Raw genomic sequence first — 27317 nt, 5'->3', positions numbered from 1 at the left:
CCTCCATCCCAGCTGGGAAAGAGAGAAAGGTGGCTTACAGTAACTTCCTTTGCCTCCCTGGGTGTCCTTAAGTCTGTCTTCCTTCCTTCCTTCCTTCCTTCCTTCCTTCCTTCCTTCCTTCCTTCCTTCCTTCCTTCCTTCCTTCCCACAGCGATCACTGGTCTGCACTTTCTTGTCCTCCTGCATTGGTGCACGTCTCCCTTCTTCGTTCTGGAAATGGCAGCCCCATTTTTGCCGCTTTCTTCCTGGCAGAAGGGAGGAAAGGAAGGGCGCTTTGTATGAAAGGACACTTCATATGGAAGGATGCTATGGTAAGCTCTGGGAAAACTATGCCAGCTGGAGCTGGATGAGGAAGGCCAGGCTCCCCTTCCCTCATGGTTCTGCAAAGCTCTTGAGAAGTGGAGCAGAAGTTGATCCTCTTCGCAAGGGCTTTGCAGAACCATCGGGGAAGGGGAGCTTGGCCTTCCTCTTCCAGCTGCAACTGGCATAGTTTTCCCAGAGCTTACCATAGCATCCTTCCATACGAAGTGTCCTTCCTTTCCTCCCTTCTGCCAGGAGGAAAGTGGCAGAAAACAGGGCTGCCATTTCCAGAACAGAGAAGGGAGACATGTGCTGATGCAGGGTGGCAAGAAAATGCAGTGGCGGCAATAGAGGGTTGGCAGAGGGATACCAGGGCTGGTCACAGCACAAGCCACAGGAGAATTGGCAGAGGAGAAGGGCGGCAGAGACCGAAGAAAGCCCATCCAGCAGCAGACATGGCTGTTGTATAGCAGAGGCAGAGCCTGGCTCCGAAACTGCGGAGGGGGCCCATCCTCCATAGCATGGCAGTCTGGCTTGGGAGGGGAGTGAAAGGGAAGAGGCAGCTGGGCAGCTGACATGATCGAAGGCGCTGCGTCTCCATTGGGTTTCCGTCGCTCCCCTCTTGGACTTTTGGGGAGGGTTTTTTTTCCCCGGCCCAGAAGGAAGTTGAATGAAAACCAGACATGTTCTGGAAAACACAGATTTATCATAACTGGTTTGCCAGTTATTTGAACAAGCCGGCCTGGTCTGATGGGTTTAGGGGTATTTTAACGCTTTGTATTAATTTATTGAATTGGGCTGTTGTATTTAATATTTCTTTTAATTTTTATATATTGTATTTTATTGTATTGCCCTGTACACCGCCCTGAGTCCTTCGGGAGAAGGGCGGTATAAAATTTAAATAAAATAAAATAAATAAATAAATAAACTCAACAAAAAATTAGGTATTGGTTCTGCCGAACCAGTGTGAACTGGCTGAATCCCACCACTGAGGAGACCCTATACCATTTCAGATAAACAGCTATCCAGTCTCTTTTTAAAAGCCTCCAGTGATGAAGCATACACAACCTCTGAAGGCAAGCCATTCCCTTGTTGATTTTTCTCACTGTCAGGAAATTTTTCCTTAGTTCTAGGTTGTTTCTCTTTTTGGTTAGTTTCCATCCATTGCTTCCTGTCTTGTTTTCTGGTGTTTTGGAAAATAAGTTCACCTCCTCTTGTTTGTAGCTGCCTCTCAAATATTGGAACACTGCTATCATGTCACCCCCTAGTCCTTCTTTTTACTAGACATACCCAGTTCCTGCAATCATTCTTCACAAGTTTTAGCCTCCAGCCCCCTAATCATCTTTCTTGCTCTTCTTTGCATTCCAGGGATGTCAAACTCGCAACATCACAAGACATGTTGTGATGTATCGTGACTTTTTTGGGGATTGCTGGCAATGGGGTGGGCACGGTTTCACTATGATGCATCTGGCCCGCGGGCCGGCGGTTTGACATCCCTGCTCTATAACTTTTTTTTAAAAAAAATAGATGCAGTATTACAAGTGTGGTCTTTCCAAGGCCTTATATAAATTGTGATCTTGATTCTATCCCTCTGTTAATGCAGCCTAAGATTACATTGGCTTTTTTGGCAGCTGCAGCACACTGCTGGCTCATATGTAAGTGATTCTCCACTAGGACTCCAAGATCCCTCTCGCAGTTAATGCTATTGAGTCAAGTTTCACCTAATCTGTACTTGATCCCAGAACAACTCTGAGGCTTGCTCTGGGATCTCCCCAAGATCAACATATTTTAAAAATATTTGCTAGACATGTTTCAAATTCTCTTAAATAACAAGAAAATGTTAGCAACCAGCAGCTTTTACAGAGTGGAATTACACCAGGGCCTATAAGTTGGAAACCTACTGTGGGTAGTTACGTTTACACCCAACACATTCCCAGTCAATCCTTACAATCAAATCAGTATAAACACGTACACAACTCAGTTTAGCCAGCAAAAATGTAGGTTGATGAGTATTTATTATCAGCAAGCATCAACAATAGTTAACTGGCAAAATGGGACAAAAAGCCAGCAAAAGCAAGGAGAGACATGAACAAAAGCAAGAGTTTACATGATCTAGGAAATTAACTACAATTTTTTTCAGAGCCACTGGAAACAATATGGTAAGTAATTAGCATGGACAGTCCAAAGGAAGCCGCTTTTAGCATTCCAATTTTAACACTTTTATAGATAGTTTCTGCTTTGTCTGCAATTCTTATACCTCCCATGTTGCCCTTAGGAAATGTGTTCTTTTCTCTTTTAAGTTCTCTGCATGCTTGCTCTGCAACACATATTTAGTCTCTATAGATGACAGGGCTATTTGTGAGGAAAATAAATTCTCAAATTTATATATATATATATATATATATATATATATATATATATATATATATATATATATATACACACACAAAGGTAAAGGTAAAGGTTCCCCCGCACATGCGTGCTAGTCGTTTCCGACTCTAGGGGCCGGTGCTCATCTCCGTTTCAAAGCCGAAGAGCCAGCGCTTGTCCGAGGACGTCTCCATGGTCATGTGGCCGGCATGACTAGATGCCAAAGACGCACGGAGCACTGTTACCTTCCCACCGTAGTGGTCCCTATTTTTCTACTTGCATTTTTACGTGCTTTCGAACTGCTAGGTTGGCAGAAGCTGGGACGAGTAACAAGCACTCACTCTGCTACGCGGCACTCGGGATTCGACCCGCCAAACTGCCGACCTTCTGATCGACAAGCTCAGCGTCCTAACCCACTGAGCCACCACGTCCCGTCCCATATATATATATATATAATTGCTAAAAAGAGATAAAAGAGGGACACCAGGTGATTCTTCCTCTATTCTGCATTTATAGAGACAGTTTGGTAGACAGTGATGGTGCATTTAAAATCAAACAGAGAAATGATCCCATTTAATATGTATTGTAATGTGTGGAATGATCAAAAAGACCAACACTTTTCTTTCAAGGCAATAATGCTAATCATTTATAGTAACAAGCTGAGCAGTTATTTTATATGTTGAGCATGGGAAGGACTATATCTCTGAACAATCATAAATGAGGTCCATGGTAAATATTTCAGCCCAGCCATTCAACATGCCACACTTAACATGCTTAAGGGAACTGATGTCTTACTTCTGCTTCCCATTTTGGGAGATGTTTCAATATTTGTACAATCTTTCCGATATACTTTCACTGTGATCCGAATTACTGGTGATATAATCAAAGAGAATGAAGCCATAAGCTGCAGGCTCCGGATTTGTCTGAGATGAAAAGAGTTTCATGAGTAAAGTAAGTTGGAATAAAAGCAAGGATGATGCAAGAATCACCAAAGAGTAAGAAATACAAAAGAAAATTAGAAATGTACAGTAGACTCACTCTAAAATTCAGCTTCTGGATGACTTGTTGGGCATCACTTTCCATGATCACACTAGAATTTTAAAAAAGAAAGAAGTTAAACATCTTAGGAAGAAGAATTTTCAGTCTTGTTAATAATGCTAGAAAATCCTGGGAATTGTAGTAAGAGTTTCCAAACATGTTTCCAGACATGTTTCTTCTTTACTCATTAACAGTGATCATCTTACATAGAAAGAGACATTGTTCCACTGAAGCAACATTTTCTTCAAATGCAGTATTTTGTGTAGGTTCTTAGTGTTAAAATGCCATAAGAACCAATTAGTCAGTGCTGATGTCTGTTATGAGATTTCCTGGGTAGGATATTTAAGATATTTATTTTGTGGTTTAAATTTTTATTATAAATTTTATTCTGTCTCTCTACATCTTCTGCAGAAGTGTGAGCATAGCCATTGCTTTCCTGTATGAAATATTCCTTGGTATTTATTTATTTTTATTTCTCCCTGTTTCTTTTCTGATTTCAGTTCAGCAGTCATGTCTCCTACTGAAGTGAATTTTCCTTTACTTATAAATCTCAGTCTCAGCACTTTATATCCCAGGGTAATCAGTTCTCATCCATAAGCTACATTCAGCCTTCAATCTAATTGCACGTAACTTCTTTTATATTCCATTTGAAATGTCCCCTTTTGCAGAAGCACCAACACAATTGAGAAGAATGGAAATATAGAAAAAGGTTTACCACATCTGCTTCTAGCCTGGTCTTGATCTTACTAGCTACAGCTCTGCCCATCACCAGCATTTCCCACCCTACTATGGGCCTGCAGCCAATCCAGATGCGCTGTGCAGCCTCCTGCTCTGGCGCAACTGCAGGCAAGCTGAGAGACAGTGGGATGGAGTGGGCAGTTCATCGGGATCGCCTGCCTCCCCTCCGCCTCTGTCTCCGCACTCAGACTTACCTGTGCTGCGTGGGCTGGGGCTGCTGCTGGACACCATCGGCCCCCATGCTCTCTCCACCTCCTGTGTTGGCCACCCCCACTTCTCTGGGCTTATTTTTGGGATAGGTCTTATATTAGGTACACCCTAAAAATTAGGTTAGGTCTTATTTTGGGGGTAGGTCTTATTTTCGGGAAAACACGGTACTTTTACCTGAAACAAACACTGCTGAATTGAGAGAGATTTACTTCTGATTACAGATGTAGATAATCGTTCTATGTCTGTCTCAAGAAAGCAGGGGCAAGCATATTTCAGAAGTAAATAAAGACAAATGTCTTATTTTTACTATTCAGCTAGCTTTCTTAATGTGACGTATATACCCCCTTGAGTATATCTCAACTACTTTAAATCAGTATGATTTATTTATTTATTGAATTTATATGGTCTTATGTCATGGTTCGAGGTGATTTTGAGCAGTTTATGAATCATGGCAATTATTTTTATATTCTGATTAAAATTTGAGAGTAATATGATTAGCTTGTTTTCCAAGACTTGCCAAATGTATTTTATAGTGGAAAGAGATTTTGAATAATATTGTATTAAACTGTACAATACTGTGGACTATACATTGAGTACACTGTATAGTGTAGTATAGTACACTTTAAATTTAAGATTGTATTTAAGAACAGCAGATAGTGTTGGTATGAAATGTATTTTATTGTAGTTTTCCTTGTGATTCTTTGCATATGGTGTTTTCCCTTCCACAGAAATCTCACCCTCCATCAACAATTTCATCCACTACAAGGAATACCCCATCCATGTTGTCTATCAGAATTCGCTTCTCCACATTCTTTCTAGATAAAAAAGAAAATGACACCAATGTTAATTCCAGGATGTTTTATCTACATCTGCTTTCCATGACTTTCTGCCCTCTACATTCCCCAGGATTTGTAATGTTATGGTCTCTGACAATGGTTTAAGAGTTAACGCTTTTCCCCCAAGAATCTCTAGGAATTATAATTTCATAAAGGCTGGAATTGAACAAAAGATCTTTAAAATAAAGAATTCTCAGCACCTTGTCAAATTACAATTTCCAGAATTCACTGGAAAAAACCAGGATAAATATTAATCTGTTAGAATTATATAGATTGGTAATATAGATGCTTCACAAAGGAAAACAAGACTTTTTTTAAAAAACTATGAAAACAGGAAGATGTTTCTAGAAATGGGCACTTCTTTCCAAAGATAATATTGGTTACAAATGAAATCATTGTCTAATTCAGGAATTAAGAATGGGAATTACATAGCCTACATTTGCTTAGTTGGGGATATTCTTTCTGCTTTATTTGTTGCCAATGATCTAGACCAGGTGGTCTAAATTTTGAGAAATCGCAGTAGCAAATAGAGCTTTGATCCTAGTAGATCTCAGTTGGAGTATCTAGAGGGTAGAGGTCAAAGACTGGATTTCGTTCCCTGGATTTTGATATGGTATTTTGGATAGAATGCAATCTCTTTTTTTGCACTGCAATACCCAGGTGATACACTATTCAATCCCTTCTGAATTATGTACAGTACATCTCTCCATAATGAACTTTTGGCTTCCAGAAATAGCTTCCAAGAGAATTCAAAATAGCAAAGAGTGACTGTTTAAAAAGTCAATTAAATTCACTTGTTAAAAGGCTTTGAAAACAAATACAAAGGTCTTCATTTAGTGTCAACTTTATAGTTAAATCTGTAGAGGGGAGATATTTCAAGGTTGAGATATCAGTGCCAAATTAGCAACCAACTCTCCAGTTGCTACTTGTCTTATTGTACTTTTACTATAGTTCCTGAAGAAGAACCTCAGATATTGTTCTCCAAATAGACTTCTATGCAATGGGAGGCCAATAATGGACAGCATAATTCAGAGGACATGTTTGCATACAAGGAATTCCTTTAGGGAAAATATAATGTCAATTCACACAGCCAAGTTTAGGTCAGAAATGATAATTTGCAATAAGCCACCCAGAATTGCTTAAGATGAATGGCTATATAAATCTTTTAAACAAACAACAAACACACTAGCTTTTAAAATGCCAAAGAAACCCAAGGAAATTATAGACATTTCTTGAGAGATTTGCTTTTCTTAGAGCTTGCAACTTGGCTTGCATGCATAGACTAACCAAAGTCTTTCCTTCTAAAGACAATGTTTCTTGCCATGTTCCAGGTCACCATAGACAGCAATGTGCAACTGGGATTATCCAAATGTATTCATACACAATGAGTTCTCATAATTTCTGCTCTCCAGTCTATAATTTTGGAGCTTGATAAAGTGATCCTTAATCTGTAACAGAAGCATCAAAGGTAACTCACCGCAGCATATGACTGAGGGATTCAAAGAGACAGGAAAGAACTGACATCAGCATTAACTGGAAAAAAATAGGATTCAGAAAAGAAACTCTTATCAATAACAGTTAATATCTGATCTAAGCATATATTTCTGCCTAAACAGTGCTCTTCAGAAATCAATTGGAAGCAGAATCAAACTGGGGTTTCCACACGGCTCTTTCACCTAGTACCATATTAGCTTTTTGAACAAAGGTGATTTTGTGAAATGGAAATGGAATTTTTCTTCAAAGAAAATAAAAAGAAGATATAACATTACAAAATGTATGGGATACAGCCAAAGCATATTTTTGAGGCATAGCGATAACATACATGGTGGAAAAAAATAAAGAAAAGAGACAACTATGTCAGTTGTTAAGAGAAGAATTAAAAAAAAATAGAACTTGAACTACAAATAAACCCACAAAAGAAAATGGAACAAAATGGAAATAATAAAACATAAATTAAATTTAATAGAATCAGAAAAACTGGCACAGCAAATTAAAAGGGCAAAGCAAAACATTTTTGAAAATGCAAATAAACCAGGAAGATGGTTAGCTTATAAACTTAAAAACAGAAGGGAAAAAATGATAAACAATTTAGTAGATGAAAAAGGCTGTTTACAATTTAAAAATGAAGCAATAAAAATGAAATATAGAATATTATTTTGCCTACTCTTTCGCCAGTTTTTGCTTATTTGCCTATGGTTTAAAAATTATTTTAAAAAGACAGATTACCTCATTTTCATGGGAACTCCCCACCACATAAAAGAAAAGATCAATGCTGCTTTTATAGACTATAGTTAAGCCTTCTAAGAAAGCAATCTCACCTGTGGGAGAAAAAGAGAAAGAGAGAATTATATCAACATTGTGTTCAAAGTATCCAAAAACTAAGAGGATGACGATTTGTCCTATCTTATTTTGATTATATCTATCTAACATCTGCATAATTCAAGAATTGTGACTCAAAAGGAAGCTTTCTTTTGACCCTAGGCACTATTGATATGTTTTTTAAAAAATAAAATCTTTCAAATTTGCAAATTTGAGTTACTGGCAACCAGACCTACAGTTAATTTGGTAGCAGTAGAATTGTGCCTGTTATGAAAATAATTCAGAATGTTGTGCTTTGGAAATTGCCCAACCATGAATGCAGCCTCTTCCTGCTACTTGTTAATGCAATCCCCTTTTTTTCTAGCCTGAAAAAAATGCCTGCTTTAAGAGTTGGGTTAACTTTAATAAAACAACTCCTTCAATGCAATTGCCTTTCTCATGTTTGCACAGAAGTCTAAAAAAAGATTGGCTGTTTCAGTAAATAGCAGAGACATGTTGTTCATGTTTGTATAAGGTCCAAAGCAGTGGTCCCCAACTTTTTGGCTTGGCGGCCCAGGGGATCCCGGAGGGGATGGTTCCATGTGAGTGAGTGCGAGTGCCCACCATTCATGCAAATGGAACTATGCACGTGCTTGCCTGCCGCATATGCGATCTGGTTCTGAATGGGAAGTGGCCCACTAGTGGGCCATGGCCTGGATGTTGGGGACTCTTGGTCCAAAAACCTGAATTTTGAATCATTTTCAAAGCATGCCCAATCCTGAGCTTAGGTGAAAAATATGTTTGCCCTCATGATCACAATCAAATGTTGCCTTGAGGGCTTTTCCTCTAAGGCAGGGGTAGGCAACCTTGGCTCTTTTATGACTCGTGGACTTCAACTCCCAGAATTCCTGAGCCAACTATGCTGGCTCAGGAATTCTGGGAGTTGAAGTCCACGAGTCATAAAAGAGCCAAGGTTGCCTACCCCTGCTCTAAGGTATAAAAATGTGCCTTGAGCATATAAGTTTATGAAAGAGGTCTTTAAACCCATTTCACCCACTACTAGCCTCTTTGCTTCTGCTAGACTGGGTTCATAGGACAGGCTTAACCTCCAACTCAGATTAACAAAACATAATTGCTACAATCGCATGCATGCCATGGCCGCAAATGAACCATATTATGGATTAACATGAAAGTGTGGGTTATACTGTAGGCTAAGAGTTTCTCATAAACTCTGAACCATAAACTGCACAACTTCATTTTAGCATAGTCAAGTGTGTTGAATAAATCTGCTCTATATGCTATTTGTTGCCCCTGGCTGCTTGAAATACATTTTGTGACACAGGAAGGAGACCAGAAGTGCTAAATGAAAGGTGTCTGTTCAGCAGACCAGATAGTCCAATTGCTGAGTTTTGAAATTACTCACTCTCTGTCTTATGGGTTTTGTTGAAGACATTTCTCTCAAAGCTCTTCTGTTCTTTTGTTGATGAAAATGTGTTGTCGTAATACTGTGGACGGCCAGAAGAGGAGATTTAAAAGAGGGTAGACACAACAGAGGGGATGGGAAACGATTTGTGAATTGCAGTTATCTTTATCCAAGACCATCATACATCTTAAACCAGTGGAGAGAACTTTGACCCAAAGAATGTTGTTAACTATAGCTTCCATCATTCCTCCCCATTGGCTGTGTTGGTTATGGAAAATGGGGTACCATATCCTTCCAAAAACATTCAGGCAAAATATATTTTAAAAATACAGAATTTCCCCATATATAATTACTCTTTCTTATGGCCTTTTCTAATAATTCAAAATGTTTATCACCTATGTTCTTTTTTTTCTAATGTTCTCTTATTTGTTGTCATTCTGTCCTTGGCTTAAAACTTGTTTTAACTGCCATCTCATTCCTTTTCTAAGTTCATCTCTGTGATTCTCTCCAAAGTATAATCTGTGCACTGGTAATTTTAGATGCTAAACTTAATTCTCTCTCTCTGTGTGTGTGTGTGTGTGTGAGAGAGAGGGGGGGGGAGGGAGGGAGGGAGGGAGGCAGAGAGAGAGAGGGAGACTTAACTTACAGAATAAAGTGGGCATTTATTTTGCAGCTCTCCTTAATAGGGTCCTGATCTCTGTGACCTAAATTCTGGCCTCAAGAGCAACACTGAACACACATAGGCTTCTCTCCAGGATGATACAAATCATGATCAATTAGGGTTTCCATCCTCAGAGACAACATTCATAGTGCCTGGAATAATCTATAGTTGTTAACAACACCTAATTGATTTTGGCTGATTTTTTTCAGTCTAAGTAGTGTTGGTAGTGGTTAATACTTGATAGGAGTTCATCAGGAAATCAAGAACTACAATAGTCCTCAAATTACAAATGCAACTGGGAGCAGAATTTTAACCATAAATCAGGTCAGATCCAATTTTATGACAGTTTTTACAGTGGGCAAGCAAATCATTATGGACATTAGGCTAATCTAGCTTCCCCAACGGACATTTTCTTGACAGAAATTGGTATAAAAAAATTCACAAATCATGATCACAGTTCTGCAAAATACTACAGCCAACTGTAAATGCAAACTGGTTATCAAGTGCCCAACTTGTAATTGTGTTAAACAATGCTTTAAACAAATAAGTTGAGGACTATACTAGGAAGTAAAAAAAAATCTGAGTGGAAGACATTAGCAAACTCTCTCCCTATTGGTACCAAAGAAAGTATATTGACCTGCCCATATACTCACCAACAGCTGTGTTTAATTTGAAGGAATTCTTAACCTTTATTTTGATTGATGATGATCAAACTCCAGATGTGGCCAATAGCACCAATAACAGGCAGCAACTGGCATAGACCATTATGGGTATTGAACAATGGAGTAAGATCTATAATTGACTTCTTATAAAACAATTGCCTACATAATAAATATATCAACCAAACCTATCATGATTACTAAAAGTAAAGATCACTGATTCAATTGACTTATTTATTTGTACTTTCAATGGGAGTTAGTCAACAATTGCTTTAGATAATTATTTTATATTTTAATTATTTATATTTTATCCTTGATTGTAAAATCACTTTAGATGAAAGATAGTGGATGACTGATATTAACAGTAATAACAATTACAGTAATGATAATGGAGATTCCAGGCTTAAGTTGTAATCTCTGTTGGAATAAGTGAAACTGATTTCAAAGTAAAATCATTCATGTACATATTCTATAGGATGGCTAGAATTTAAGAACTTCAATATATCCGCAAACACCCTGTTGTTTATGTGTGATCTGGCAGCAATTCTGCTCCCTTGGTCTCCAAAATTATGTAGTAGAAAATGCAGAATAAGAGTGACCAACAGATGATTTTCATTTCAAAGAACTGCTTGGAGAGTTGGTCTTTTTTATTGTAGGAAGTAGACAGCTGAGGCAGCTGGGTCACTTAATGGAGCTTTATAAAAACAGCACTGAGGAGGAAATGAATTCAATGAGATATAAGTGATGAATTGGGAGTGAAAATGTTTTCCCTGTCAGAATATTACAATGCAGAGACACTGACCAAAGCTGACATATAAGAGAAAATTTTTCCCTCCTATAGTAAGAAGCAATTGACAGAAATCATAGGATGTTTGGCTTCAAGCAGCAAAAATTGTTTAGAAAGAGGATAATTCTCTTGGATAATTTCAGAGGTCCCCAAGATGACGCTCAGATGCCTCAAATGTATTTTTGTAAACACAATATTATATAGATATATAGAAATAGTAGGGGGAAATAATGAACTGTGTGAAGGGGTAATCCTGTGAACTAAACAGCCACTTTGGTCTAGAGGTTATGACATCAGAAACCATGACACTCTATGTGCTAGTCTTGCCTTAGTAATGAAAGCTGGTGGGATGAAACTGGGTCATTATCCGTCACTCTTTCTTAGCCCAATGCACCTCAGAGGATTGTTGTGAGAAAGTAGGAGAAGGAAGGAGTGGAAGCCAAAAGAAGGGAATCATATTCTCCACCTTAGACAGTTTTCTTAACTCTCCTTGTCCTTAAGTTTATCAATCCTTCAATAAGTAAGCAAAATGTCAAACAAAAATTGCTAGATGTATCCTACCTTGGCCAAAAGCCGATGCCCAAAGCTGTCCAAGATGAAAATTGCTTTAATGGTGTACAGAGATGGTTCCTGGGATCAACATTAATTGGTTTTATTTTATTGCAAGATTCAGAATATTCAGACAGTAAAATAATTACTCAAATAAATTGAAAAGACAGGCACTGATAAAGGAGAATGCTTGTATCTCAGGGTTGAAATAAGGGGTCCTAGGTGCTCTCTGAACATGGTTGTTTTCTTGCAGACATTTCATTTCCACCACATCACCAATGCTGGTAGGGAGTGGAATTTGCTCTCAATTTATACTCTAGTCCAGAGGTCCCCAACCTTTTGAGCACCAGGGACCAGTTCCGTGAAGAGTTTTTTCTGCGGACCAGAGGGGGCGTGGTTTCATGTACTGCCTGCATCCCATGCATGGGGCTTTGCTTGTTTACATGGCCCGGTTTCAGGCATGCCACGGCCCAATGCTGGTCCATGGACCAGAGTTTAGGGACCCCTGCTCTAGTGGCTTGTCCTGTCAGTGTTTGTGGGGGTGGTCTTGGTGATGAGGGTTTTTGGGGAGGTGGGTGGGCTGTTTATTTTAGGTTTGTTTGGCAGTTCCTTAATTGGAGTATTGTTCACTTCTTAATTGTTGGTCTGGTATCAATCTTGCTATTAAACTATGCTCTTCTGGGTATTGATTGCTGATAACGAGGTATTGGCTTTTTGCTACTTTTTTTACTTGTTGATTGTTTCTTTTGCACAGTATGTAGATGTTGTTTATGTCTATGTGTCTATTGAAGACTCCAGCAGTTCTCTAGCATTTTTTATTTGGTTTGGTTTAAGATGGTCGTGATTTCCCAGTTAAAATTATGGTTAAGTCTGTCCATATATTTTGAGAATAATATTTCATCATGTCTTGTGCTAGTTGGTTTCATGGATGCATTCTCTTAGTCTTCTGCCTATTTGCTCTATGTAGTGGCTGTTGCAATCATTACACTGAACGTTGGAGGTGACTCTTATTTTTTCTTCTGGGGCTGTTGAGTCTTTTGGCTTACTTAGGATAGTTTGGAGGACTTTAGTTGGTTTGTGTTGCACAATTATGTCATGTAGTCTGTTGGTGGTTTCTGAGATGTTTTTGATGTGTGGAAGTGTTATGCTTCTTACGCTTCGGTTGGTTGTGATATCTTGGGTTGAGTGGTAGAAAGTGAGGTCCCTGGTGTTCAACAAGCTTTTCAGAAACTTTTCTTTTGCATTATTTCAACTAGTATTTCTACATGTCTATAGTTAACATACCAAATTCTAATCATAACCTATCATTTTCTTTAATTTCTGTACTAATGTTCTGGATTCTACTACATTTCTAGTCAAAACAATACCATAATAGGAAGCTGCCACTAGGTTGGGAGAAAGGTTTCTTTTCCTATATAAGTTACTGTTGTTAATTTGTTTAAGTATATGCAAATATGTAACAAAATATACATTACAAGGATTCTGTCTTGACAGCATAATAAGCAAATAAACATCAAATCAGAATTTGTCCAAGATAGCTAACAGTGCGGATATGTATGAATTCTTTCAATATTCATTTCTCCCTTTGGGTCCCTGTCACTTCACAATTCTATGCACCCCTATTCTGGATAATACTTTAGGTCGGATTGGTGTTTTCCTCAGCTACCCCTCCCTCCACCTGTAGTCCGAATGATTACGCCTCAAGAGACTCAACTCAATGAGAATCAGGCCACTATTAAGACTACTTCATTCTGTTTCTATCCCTCTTAGGAAGATTTTTTTTTCTCCAGTATCCCAGCACTCTTTTTTTCTGCCTGGCCAAACGCGTGCCAAAAGTTTAGAGACCTAAGTTCTTACGTAGGCATTTGCTGTGATGCTTCCCCCTCCCCCGTGGCGCCCGTCTTCCTTGCAGCTGCTTCCCCACCCGCGTACCAATGTCAGACCAGAGGGGATTTCCATGGCTCCAGACGGCACTCCACCGGCGCGGTCCGCACCTCCACCTCCTCCTCCTCCGGATCCCCTAGCAGCGTTTCCGAGGTGGTCGTGCTGACGTGGCCGGGCCTCTGCTTTTCTCATCTCGGGTCGCTCAACGCCAGAGCTCAGTTCAGACCAACTGAACTGCTCCGCCCCATTCGGGCATTTGGGCTGCAACGCTCCCCCCGCCCTCCCGGCCCCTAAGTATAGAATGAAGGACCACTCCTAAAATGTCCTTGCAGGGAAGAGGCGGCGGAAGAGAAGAGCGGAAGGTGGGGAAAGCGAAGTTCTGGGAAAAGGGCAGCCTCGGATTTGATAGAAACATGGAAAACTGATAGCAAAAAAGACTCAGTGGCCCATCGAGTATGCCCTTCGAGGTTTTTGTTTGTTTTTCTTTTCTATTTTTTATTTATAATTTTAAATATTATTTTTATTTATTATTTTATTTTTATTCCCCCCCCCCGCCCCGATAGTGGACATTTGTTTATCCCAAGCATGTTTAAACTAAGTTACTGATGATTGACCCACTAACTCCATTGAAAGTTATTTCCAAGTTTCCACTGTGAAGTAATATTTTCTAACATTATTGTTGAACTTCCCTCTTGTCAGCTTGAGGAAATAGAATAGAATAGAATAGAATAGAATAGAATAGAATAGAATAGAATAGAATAGAATAGAATAGAATAGAATAGAATAGAATAACAGAATTGGAAGGGAGCTTGGAGGTTTTCTAGTCCAACCCCCTGCTCAGGAAACCCTATACCAGACATGTCAAACTCAAGGCCCGGGGGCTGGATCTGGCCTGCGAAGTGGTTTCATGTGGCCCACGAAGCCATCCTGGAAACAGAGGGAATGGCCCCCACTGCTTTGGCCCTGGCCCAGAGACCCTCCTTCTGTCAGAGACCCTCAGATCTGTCCCACTCCTGCCCAGGCCCCCATAGGCACCCTTGATGCGAATGATGTAGAGCTGGCCATGCCCACCCAGTAGGCCATACGCACTCTAGCCACGCCCACCCAGTAGGCCACGCCCACCCTTTATATGTTTGGGCTTCCATTCCCCTAATCATCTTTGTTGCTCTTCTCTGCACTCTTTCTAGAGTTTCAACATCTTTTTTACATTGTAATGACCAAAACTGGATGCATTATTCCAAATGTGGCCTTACCAAGGCATTGTAAAGTGGTATTAACACTTCACGTGATCTTGATTCTATCCCTCTATTAATGCACCCTAGCACTGTGTTGGCTTTTTTTGGCAGCTGCTGGCTTATATTTAAGTAATTGTCCGCTAAGACTCTGCAATCCATCTCACAATTACTACTATTGAGCAAGGTACCACCTATACTGTATCTGTGTATTTGATTTTTTCTTGCCTAAATGTAGAACCTTACTTTTTTCACCATTGAATTTGATTTTGTTAGATAGCGCCCAATGTTCAAGTCTGTCAAGATACTTCTGTATCTTAAGCCTATCTTCTGGAGTGTTGGCTATTCCAGCCAGCTTGGTGTCATCTGCAAATTTGATGAATTCCCCATCTATCCCCTCATCCAAATTATTGATGAAGATGTTGAAGAGTATTGGGCCTAAAACAGATCTTTGGGGTACACCACTGCATACTTCCCTCCATGTAGATGCAGTTCCATTGAAGACTACACGTTGAATGAGGCTCACTTATCTAGTAGTAGGTTGTGGTCTACCTTATCAAATGTCTTACTGAAATCCTAGTAAATGATATCCACAGCATTCCTCTGGTCCGCTTATTTTGTCATCTTGTCAAAGAATGCAATAAGATTTGTCTGGCATGTTCTGTTTTTGACAAACCCATGTTGGCTTTTGGTTATGGCTTTGTTATGCCCCTGTGTTCTGGATATTTGCTTAATATTGAAAGTACTACCTTCTAAATTTCTATTCACACTCCTAATATATTTAAAGGTTTTAATCATGTCCCCCCTTTTCCCCCTCTGTCTTCCAGGCTGTACATATTCAGTTCCTCTAATCTCTCCTGTTATGTTTTGTCCCTCAGACCTTGTACCATTTTTGTTCCCCATCTCTGAACTTGCTCAATCTTATCAACACCTTTTTTTAAGTGAGGTCTCCAGAAATGGAGAAAATATTCTAAACAAGATCTGATAAAATCCTATATAGTGAGATTAAGGTAAAGGAAAGGGAAAGGTTCCCCTGCACATGCGTGCTAGTCGATTCCGACTCTAGGGGCCGGTGCTCATCTCCGTTTCAAGCCGAAGAGCCAGCGCTTGTCCAAAGACGTCTCCGTGGTCATGTGGCTGGCATGACTAGATGCCAAAGGCGCACGGAACACTGTTACCTTCCCACTGTAATGGTCCCTATTTTTCTACTTGCATTTTTACGTGCTTTTGAACTGCTAGGTTGGCAGAAGCTGGGACGAGTAACAGGCGCTCACTGTTACGCGGCACTCGGGATTCGACCCGCCAAACTGCTGACCTTCTGATTGACAAGCTCAGCATCCTAACCCACTGAGCCATCGCGTCCCTTATAGTGAGATTAGGACATCATTTTTCCTGCTGGTGATCACTCTAGTGATGCATCCCTGAATTTTGTTTGCCTTCACAACTGGTCACAAAGTTTACTCATTTTACAGTCATCTGCTATGAGACGTCTTTCTTTCTTTCTTTCTTTCTTTCTTTCTTTCTTTCTTTCTTTCTTTCTTTTTCTTTCTTTCTCTTTCTTTCTTTCTTTCTTTCTTTCTTTCTTTCTTTCTTTCTTCCTTTCCCCCCCCCCTCTCTCTCTCTCTTTCCCAGGATCTTGAAAATGGGAAAATGTTTCTCAACTCATGAGCTTTGCCATTATTCAAAATACTTTGTGTAGAAACCCAATACCTCACATACAGGCGGTGTGGAACAATTGGACAGCCATCTAATGATTCCTGGATTATCAATTCATTTCTATTTTTCTATTTTCTCCTCCCACTTTGATATTTGTAGTTTTTAAGCTTGTTAGCATTATTAGGAGTAAATTTAAACCCAGCACAACTCAACTAGCAAATCTTTGGAAACATTTTGAAAGCAAACAACTGGCCTTTAATATTTATTTCCATAACTTAATAAAATGCATCAGTTAGTAGTTTCACATGGCAGATGGCTAGAAATTGAATAAAATGGGTATATTTCAGACCATAGTATAAATTTATGGCAGAAGACAGATTTTATCAGAATAAATTCTAGTTTAGAGTTTAATGTTGCATTTCATAGCTTTGTATTCATTTGGTCAGAAATAACCATAGAATTTCAGTAGAGACTGCAGCATTTGTTTTGCAACCGTGTACTATTTTGGCCATTAGGAAATAGGCAAATAAAGAAGAAGGATTTTCACCCCAGCCTGTGTCTGACTGTGATGTGGCCTATTGTTAGTAAAATAAATGTCTGTTTTTCTTGTCTCTTTTAAGATGTACTGTAGTTAGAAAGCAATAAGGCTTTCCTATCTCATATATTTCTTAATAAATCTAGATTTTACTTGAAATGTAATGAATGTTAACATGTATTGATGGTTGAGCTAAGTCCATACTCTTCATAAAAGACAGTTATGTTATGGGTTTTTATTTTTAAAAATGTTTTGTTCTTTCAATATTCATATTGTTATGTTCAACAACACATCCTCTAAAAATTGCATCTGTTGAGCTAAAATCTCTATTTCAACCAACATTTGGTTGTGGTAGTGTGGGAAAAAATAGTTTTCTGGGCACTTAGGGGGTACTTTTTTTTTTTTTACAACTGAGCTAAAATTCTAAATTTGAACAGCCATGAGACTACATAGCTCTTTTTATCATGCCATCTTCTTAATTTTATATTGTCCACAGCAAAATTCTCCTGATGAGATTTGGGTTGCCCAAATTTAGATATTCAGTCACAAATTTTCCCCATTCTAAAACATATGGTTATAAAAATTATATCTAATTTATGTTTGATTAATATTATAGCAGAAAGGAATTATAATACTTTTAAGATAGATTTGTCTCTCTATCTGGGATACTTGTCCATATTATTCAAAAATAATATTGTAGAACTATTAAAAATGGAGTAAATCATAAATGTTCTAACATAACCCATTTTAAGATGTCCTATAGATTACAGTGTAAAAGGTTGAAATCCCCTCTAAAGGTAGTATCTTTAAATCAGACTTGACTCTGGTGGCAAACATGTGGTTTTCATAGCAACATGAGTTTGCTACTGACTTCTGAGGTGGCCTTGTCTTTTCAGTCCAGTCTATAATCATAAGCATAATCATACATCAGTCAAAATTCATAGGTATTATCACCTAACTGGCTAAAAGTTATCAGAAAATAGTAAATTCTTAATAGGGGCCATGACAATAAAATATTGGAGTATTTCCAAGCCTGATGGCGTTTTTAATGTGGACCTCCTAGTTATGGAAGGGATAAATGTACCTCTTCCCATGGCAAATGAATTTTATAATGGTGTCTAATAGTGCCATTAATGTTGGGACAATTGGTACAGACCTCCACAGATCAAAGTCTAAAATTCGCTTCTTAATATATTTAGAAAACACAGGTGCTATGTTGTTACTTGGTACAACATAGGTGGGTTGGAAAAGAAAGAAGGAACTGGGGTGAAATTGGGGAGAAAGAAAGAGTGCAGGGAGGAACTAGGGATGGGAAGAAAGGTTGAAGCACATTGTATTTAAGGGAGGCATTTAATTTAGTATCACCTCATCCTTAGCAGCCCTGCTTCTATCTGATACAGAAAATTCCTACAGCCAGTGGTGGGTTTCAAATAATTTAACAACTGGTGGTCTGTGGGGGGAGGGAGGTGGGAGGCACTGCCACGAGGCAGGGGGGAGAGGGGGGAGCTGCCCCATGCACCCCACCACTGCTTACAGGACCAAAGGGCCCCTGCAGCCAGGCTCACCACACCCAGACACCTGTCGCGCCTCACCTGTTCAGTAGTGACTTCTCCCACTTTCTTCTTCTTCCTCCTCCTTTGAACAGCCATTCACTCTGGTTGCTGCTTTTTAAGTCCTGAAGTTTGTCCAAAGCCTGTGCAGAGGGTTTCTGGAAACGAAGCCCTGCAGCGATCGGGTGGGGTCGGAACCATTCCCTTTGCTTTTGGACTGGCTCCGAAATGGACTGGAAGTAGCAGCCCAAAGACTCCAATCTGGCTTTCCAGCAAGCAAGAGGATTGGAGGCACGTGAATGCACACTAGCCTGGTGTCTCAAAAAACTGGTTTTTTTTCTCCCCTGTGCTGGATTTTCACTGACATACAGTTTAATTTTCTTTAAAGTTTACTTGATGCAGAATGAGGAAACTTTAAAGAAAGTTAAACAGTATCCAGTCATTATTTCTCAGGAAACAAATCTCTTTATGAAGGAAGAAATGTTGAAAAAAGCTGGATCACATAGAAAGCAGATTATTCTGAAGAAATAAATTGCACTAATTTGCTCTCTTCTCATTAAGTGGCCAAAGTATTTGCATTTCAGCTTCAGTATTTGTCCTTCCAAAAAACGCAAAAGACAAACATGACACAATCTACTGTAACAATAGAAAAGCCAATGTGTACATTTAACTGGGTTTGTGAGCACAGCCAAATAATAACAGATATATTTAATTACATTAATTTATTTGGGTGGCCATGTCTAAGGACTGCTGGATTATAATTTTATACATTTTTGAATTTTGTTCATCTTCAGGTAAAGCTGTGTTCTAGTTTATCCGTGAAATGTGCATCTTTGGTACAGTTCCAAACATACAGCACCTCCCTTATTGTTTGAGACAATATCTAATCAACATGTTAATGATGACTAGTTCATCTGAAAAGGGTCCAGATGCTTTGCTACTAATTGCTTCCATGGAAGGGAATACTAAGCACCTATGAGAAATGTTGAGGATAAACAGGCTACTGGAAAGGTTTTAGTTAGTGCATAAAGAGGGCAGTTAATTAACTTGGATTTTTCAACAAAGTCATGAGGAAGTTAAGAAAAGAAGAGCTTTGAAAGGACTATAGTTAATTCTGAGGGGCCTTGTATATCTAGACTGCTCTCTCCATTTCAGCATTGTAGCCTGGCCTGAATTTGCAATAGCATTTAGGACTGCCACTTTGTACATTTGAAAAAAAATATTGGGTTAGATCTATATATTCATTATATATTCCACCAGTACAATGATTATCTCATTCTTGAACATAATGCACTTTCCTCCTACTGATGTTATTTTGCCTTCAAAAAAATATTTTTAATCACTTTTATGATGGATGTGTTTAGTTACTGAGACCTTTCTCTCTGGCAAGTACAACACATTCCAAATTGCATTAATACTTTCACTCTTATTTCTGTAATATTATGTGAATACATGGAAATTGTATATTATATAGTAAATTGTATATTTTTATTTATTTTAATCCCATTTATATCCCGCCCTTCTCCGAAGACTCAGGGCGGCTTACAAGCTTTAGCAGTAGCCTTCATTCTATGTATATGCCTGCTTATTAGGGCTTTCACACACCCCCAAGCGGCATTATTACAAAGTCAGCTTATTGCCCCCAACAATCTGGGTCCTCATTTTACCTACCTCAGAAGGATGGAAGGCTGAGTCAACCTTGAGCCTGGTGGGATGCGAACCTGCAATAATTGCAGGCAGCTGGTGTTACTTAAGGAGGCATTAGCCCACCGCTCCACCAAGGCTTGTAAATTCTCTAGAACTTAGTTTATTACTCTATAAACTGGACTATATCATGAATATAACTGCATGATTACAATATGACACAGACTGGAATATGGTAGGGCAATCTGGAAGGAAGCTTTGATAGCCAAAGGCATAGGCTAATGATGCAAAATGGATAGGGTGAACTTTGATGGCAATTCTTAGCTTTATAATTATGTTAATATTGTTATTTGTCTTAAGATTACAAGCTCTAGAGGTAGAGCTGAAAAAGCCCTGCCTGAAATACTATTGGTAATGAAATGGATGAAATAGACCAAGAATCCTCTAATTTTTAAAATGGATATTTCAGATATATTTAAAATTTTAATTGTCCTTCAGCTGTTTCTTTTAGAAAATGGCCTTGAAATAGCAGCACAAGCTTATAACATTTGGTGCCACTGAAACTTTTATGAAGTGCCATGAATAAACTTTCCTTGAGCTTTTCAGCACATGAAATAAAAGTGCTGAAGCCAAAGCTTTCTGGAAGGTCAGGTGGTTCTTATAAGTAACACTGGAATATAGTAGAAGAGATGCAGAAAATATTTGGTTTTGGCATCCTTGTTGCTCTCTGAGCTTGGTTGTTTGCTTGCAGATAGTTCACTGTCTGACTGGGTAATATCATTAGTGCTAGCGAGTGCATATTTGTTTCTTGAGCCTTCTTAAAATAAGGATCCAGGCCATAGACAATTCCTTCCCCCTTTCCTTCTCCTAGCAGCAAGCCCATTCACATTTCATTCCACATTTTCTAAAAAGTACTTCAAATGTACTATCACCACAAGAAATCCAAAGGGCAGCACCATCAAGCAATTTATTTCTTTGAGCAATGCAACTCATGTGTGGACATTTTTCTTGTCAATTAGTAAACTCTGGATTAAACTGATAGAACAGTAGCTATATCAATATTTTAATGATTGGTTGGTATTATTGGGTTGGAGTCTTTGCTTAAGAGTTGCAGAAAACAGTGCATCATATTAATGGGAAACCATGGAGCTATCACCATCATATCTAAAATGTAAAGGCAAGACAAATAATAATTTATTTATTTATTTTATTTGTTTGTTTTTATATACCGCCCTTCTCCCGAGGGACTCGGGGCGGTGTACAGAGCAAGGTAGGTATACAGTTAAACAATAGTAAAAAACAAATGAAACCCCAAGTGCTATCAGGCCAGGCCGGACTGCTGGAACAGGTAGGTTTTTAAGTCGCGCCGGAAGGTGCGAAGGTCGGGGGCCATCCGGATTTCAGTAGGCAAGCAGTTCCAGAGGGTTGGTGCACCCACTGAGAATGCCCTCCCCCTGGGGGCCACCAGCCGGCATTCTCTGACCGGTGGCACCCTGAGGAGGCCCTCTCTGTGGGAGCGCACAGGAGGGAGGGGTGTTGACGCTGGCAGTAGGTGCTCCCGTAGGTAATCCGGACCCATGCCATGTAGGGCTTTGTATGTCATCACTAGCACCTTGAATTTCACTCGGAAGATGATTGGAAGCCAGTGCAGCTCACGGAGGAGAGGTGTGATATGGGAGTATCGGGAGGCTCCCAAAAGTGTGCGTGCAGCTGCACTCTGCACCAGCTGAAGCTTCCGAGTGGCTCTCAAGGGCAGCCCCATGTAGAGAGCGTTGCAGTAGTCAAGGCGAGAGGTCACAAGTGCATGGGTGACTGTACGTAAGGCATCCAGGTCCAGATAAGGTCGTAGTTGGCGCACCAGTCGAACCCGAGTGAAGGCCCCCCTGGTCACAGCTCCTATGTGATCTTCCAGGGATAGCTGTGAGTCTAGGAGGACACCCAGGTTGCGGGCCCTATCAACAGGGGGTAATAACTCACCCCCGATGTTAAGGGATGGAATGCTCTGAGTATCCTGGCATGCCGGTATGTACAGCCATTCAGTCTTGTCCGGGTTGAGTTGAAGCCTGTTCCTCCCCATCCATTCCCGAACCGCTTCCAGGCAACGGGACATCACGTCGAGGGCATCACTGATGCTGTTTGGAGTTGAGATGAAAAGCTGGGTGTCATCAGCATACTGATGGTACCCTACTCCAAAACCACGAATGATCTCACCTAGCGGTTTCATGTAGATGTTGAACAGGAGAGGCGAGAGGACCGACCCCTGAGGGACTCCACAAACGAGAGGCCTCGGAGTCGACCTCTGTCCCCCTGCCAACACCGACTGCGAGCGTCCCAGGAGAAAGGAGGAGAACCACCGCAGAACCGTGCCTCCCACTCCCAATCCCCTGAGGCGCCGCAGTAAGATACCATGGTCGATGGTATCGAAAGCCGCCGAAAGGTCTAATAAGACTAGGACAGAGGAATGGCCCCTGTCCCGGGCCCTCCAGAGATCATTCATCAGCGCGACCAATGCCGTCTCCGTGCTGTAGCCCGGCCTGAAGCCCGATTGGCACGGGTCTAGATAGTCCGCTTCATCCAGGACCTGAGGAAGCTGATGCGCCACCACACTCTCAACAACCTTCGCAAGGAAGCGAAGGTTGGAGACCGGACGAAAGTTATTTAATGAAGCTGGGTCCAAGGTGGGCTTCTTGAGGAGAGGTCTCACCACCGCCTCCTTCAAGGCGGTGGGGAAGTGACCCTCACTCAGAGAAGCAGAGATGACCGCCTGAAACCAGCCTCGTGTCCCCTCTCGAGCTGCATAAGCCAGCCAGGAAGGGCACGGGTCCAGTAAGCATGTGGAGGAGCTTAACCTCCTCATAATCCTGTCCACTTCCTTTGGAGTCACAGGATCAAACTCCTCCCAGATGACGTCGACAAGACTGCCCATGTCCTGTTCCTCTGACTCTGCCCAGTTGGAGTCCAGGCCGGTTCGAATCTGAGCGATTTTATCCAACAGATATTGACCGAATTCCTTGGCTCGACCCTGTAAGGGTTCCTCCCTCACCTCTTGGTTCAGAAGGGAGCGAGTCACTCTGAACAGGGCAGCCGGGCGATTATCTGCGGACGCGATGAGGGTGGAGAAGTAATTGGATCTCGCCGCCCTTATCGCTGCGAGATAAGACCTGGTGTGGATTCTTAGTCGCAACCGGTCGGATTCGGATCGACTGGATCTCCAACGGCTCTCTAGGCCCCATCTCCGACGCTTCATCTCCCGGAGCTCCGCGGTGAACCATGGGGCTCGCTGGGATCTGCGCCGGGTCAAGGGCCACAGGGGTACAACTCGGTCAAGTGCCTCCGTGGCTGCCCTTTCCCAGGCTTCCACTAAGGCATCCGCCGAGCTGTGAGCAGGGAGTGCAGGTGGGTTCCCAAGTGCTGCCTGGAACCTATCAGGGTCCATTAGGCGCCTGGGGCGGTACCATCTGGTTGGTTCCGCGCACCCACGGCGGGGGGTGGCAAAGCAGAAGTCTAGCCGTAGGAGGTGATGATCGGTCCATGACAGGGGCATAACGGTTGGGGAGCCCCCACCCATATCATCACGCCACCGTCCAGATAAGAAAACCAAGTCGGGGGTGTGGCCTCCCTCATGAGTCGGTCCTGAAATTATTTGCGACAGGTCCATGGCCGTCATGGAAGCCATGAACTCCCGAGCTAGTTCGGACGATCCTCCTAGGGACGGTAGGTTGAAGTCGCCCAAAACCATGAGTTTGGGGAATTCAACCACCAACCCCGAGAGGATATCGAGTAGCTTAGGCAGGGCTGCCGCTGCGCGATTAGGTGGAAGGTACGCCAGCAGCAGGCCCAACAGGAATATAAAAGCCATAATTTTGGGGTAGCATTGCAAGGGAATGTCAATACACTATATGTTAGCCTAAATTATTATAACTCTGATCTCCAAGAGTGCAGTATGAGAGACCTACAAAAAATGACTATCCTCAGGTTCACAAAGTGAAGCATTCCTAGGCCATAAGGCCTAAAATATAGGGCCCTGATAGAGAAGGACATGTAGCATATGTGTGGTAATTATTTATCTCCACAATTGTAATCAGATTAGACAAACATTAATGGTCAGCAATATGACTAAAAAAGAGGAGCAAGAAAAGCAAGGGTCTTAAAAGCTACTGCCCTGCTGCTCTCCTATTGCAGGTCAGTACATATTAAGGCCACATGTCATTTTGATTAATTCATCTGTCAACTCTACAACAAACCTGGCTGCAGCCATCTTGCTCGTTCTAAGTTGCCACATGATTGGGAGGGGGTGCAGAGGATTTCTGCTAGTCTAAACAACTCTGTGTCCAGTGGGGAACTAAGGTCATTCTATCGGTTATGCTAGGGGGTTGAGCAGGGTATTAGAAAGTCCACTGAACTATTCTATTGAGGAGTGTAACTGATTGCATAGCACTGGGGTGGGAAGTTTGACTTTGTAATAGTGTAACTCTTTGGAGGGAATTTTAGACTTGGTTTCACTTTTGACCATGCTGATACTTTGTAAACATGTTCTTTGAGGAAGCCTCTAGCCTCAGAGTTCTGATTTACTTGGCTTTATCTATCAGAACCATGACATCATCTTTTGTGCACCCCCATACTTGGCTTTAAATGCTGAAACGGAAGATGCCCACATCTTTTTGATTTTCTAGAGGCAAACCGTTCTTCACAATATGCTGGAGGGAAGTTTCTTTCATTTTTGTTGATAGATGCAATTTTGGTCTCTGCCTGCATTTTGGGAACTCCAGAGCACCCCAGATTCTGCTATTAAAAATAACTGTAAAAATGCCAGTTTTCACCAGCATTTCTCTCTTCTTTTTCCTTTACAGAAAAATTACAGCATAAATATCACAAGAGTTTTAACATATTTATTTTGCTTTTAAAAACCTCCAACCCTCAAAAAAGCAGAAACAATTCCTTTTGAAGGCAGAAAATATTTTCCTCCTTATAACCAGTAGCTGAAAAACTTGTCTGGCTCACTTAGGGTTTCGCCAAAAACCTGTTTAGAGAAAGTAAAATTGCAAAGAGGGTGTGAAAGAGACATGAAGTCATTTGCTGTACTCTTTTAAGTCACCAAACAAGCATTTCAGATGCCTCATTTCTAAAGAAAAAGATCCTTTACCACTTTAACCCAATTAATAGCTTTGTCAAGCTGTTTACGCCTATATTTATGCGGGCACTGCCTTACCCAACACACCTGTTCAGGCAGTTGGCTCTTTCTCTCTTCAAACACAGCATTAAATTACAGTATTAAATAGTTCTCATGATGCAATGGGTTTCAAAATGAATACCACAAACATATATTTGATACAAGATATGTCAAGGTTGATCATTCTATCACTTTGTCAACTGGGGCTACTTTTTTGAGATAATTTATAATAAACTAACTATTCTTTAATGTCTCTGGCTGTTCTTTCAAACAACTGTTTTTGTTCTTGCTTGTTTTCAAAATTTGAACATATTGAGAACTTCTGGACTAATATTTCTGAAGTATTTCTAGTTTTCTAGTTTTGAGCTTTTTAGTAAAGTACTGCTAATCCTTCAGACAAAATAAACTAGCATATTTATAGAATCATGCATAGTTACTATGTTAGGCAGATAACAGTTCCTTCTCATTTACATAAATTAAATACTGAAAAACAAATTCTTGATTTCTGTCACAACTGATTTCTGACAAGATTTAAATTGATTTATCTTTTTTCATGGATTACTTTAGCAAAATGTATATAATTTATAAAGGTTTAGTACAAAGAGAAAAATAACATACTACATGGCTGGCAGGAAAAGAAACAAAGTTTCATTATTATTTTTTTTGATGAGAGAAAATGGAAAATGTATAATGTCCTTGTAGAGTTCAACTGCCAAATAAGCACATGCAGTTGAGTTCATCAGGTCATCATACAGCTTTATTTCAAGGATGCTTCAGCTTCAGTGAAATTTCCATCTCTTACCTAGTCTAAAATTCAGATTAAAAATATGTGATCTTCTAAATGAAAAACTGTACAATTAATCCTTAAATTGGCAAGCTCAACTTGTTTATAGATTGTTTAGATTCTGTGTCTACAATTTTTATATTACATTAAATTTAGGTGCCTACCTAATACACATGATTTACAGAGTGGTTAGGGTTAATATATGGATATTTATTATATATTTTTTATTTTTTCTGTGCTGTATTGGTTGCTGAATTTAATAAAGTATATCTATCTAATCCAAAACAAGACTGACGGGTACACAACATCCAACTAACAATCAGTTTGTAAGGATTAGGTAATAAAACAATCAAATAGTAATGTCATGATTTGGAGTCATACAGTCTCCAACAATGCCCTTGACCCATATAATATTTTTCTGAGGGAGCAAAGAAGGTTTTAAATTTATCCAATAATTCCAAATTTGGGACAAGCTGTCAAAAGCACCTAACAGTGGGACGTGTCAATAGAGAATTGAAAGAACTGGTACATGTCTCATGGTATGAGAAATGAAAAATAGTAATTATGATTTCGCCATTACTTTATCTTAAAGAACAGATATTAGCTAATGTTTGGTGGCCTAATATGTTAATTCAGAGATTATAGGTGTTCCCAGATTAAAATTGTGCAACTTCCTTGTCTCATTCTCACAATTTTAGGAGTGAAGAGTTTTGCAGGAGTAGACATTTATTTTGTACCTTGTTTATAAAGTTAAATGTTGACTTGTGTATAGGTAGCATGAAATAAGCTTGAAATACTTTTGAATTCTATCCTGGCTTCTGACTTCTTGCATTTGACAAATAAGTTCCCAAGTTCCTTAAAGCTACATTAGCAAAACTCATACTTCTACCATACTGAAAATGTGAAGCTCATGCTTCCTTGCTACCATCATTACATTCATCATCACATGCATTATTTGGAATAAAAAATGATTTTACATGTTCTATTTTCAAC

At 40.1% G+C, this 27317-nt stretch overlaps 1 protein-coding gene across 5 annotated transcripts in view; it reads right to left on the bottom strand.

Annotated features, from left to right (window-relative positions):
• Positions 1 to 14005, bottom strand: part of COPZ2 (COPI coat complex subunit zeta 2) — a 28377-nt gene extending 14372 nt beyond the window's left edge. The window contains exons 1-8 of one of the 5 annotated variants that reach the window (XR_014028578.1): positions 13802 to 14005; positions 11882 to 11950; positions 9214 to 9295; positions 7719 to 7810; positions 6970 to 7025; positions 5394 to 5471; positions 3709 to 3760; positions 3466 to 3593 (exon numbers count right to left, since the gene is read on the bottom strand). Coding sequence is in view for 2 of the 5 variants with exons in the window: in XM_081344784.1 (XP_081200910.1) it covers positions 3709 to 3760; positions 5394 to 5471; positions 6970 to 7025; positions 7719 to 7810; positions 9214 to 9295; positions 11882 to 11950; positions 13727 to 13945 (648 nt within the window). In the remaining 3 variants the exon portion in view is untranslated. Of the gene's footprint in view, positions 1 to 3465; positions 3594 to 3708; positions 3761 to 5393; positions 5472 to 6969; positions 7026 to 7718; positions 7811 to 9213; positions 9296 to 11881; positions 11951 to 13726 lie in introns of all 5 variants that reach the window. The other 4 variants (XR_014028579.1, XR_014028580.1, XM_081344785.1 and 1 more) reach the window with 4 other exon arrangements.
• Between the last annotated feature and the right edge of the window lie 13312 nt (positions 14006 to 27317).

Source organism: Vipera berus, assembly GCF_964194415.1.
Source record: "Vipera berus genome assembly, chromosome: Z".
Classification (NCBI taxonomy): domain Eukaryota; kingdom Metazoa; phylum Chordata; class Lepidosauria; order Squamata; family Viperidae; genus Vipera; species Vipera berus.
This window is presented reverse-complemented; position numbering and strand designations above follow the sequence as displayed.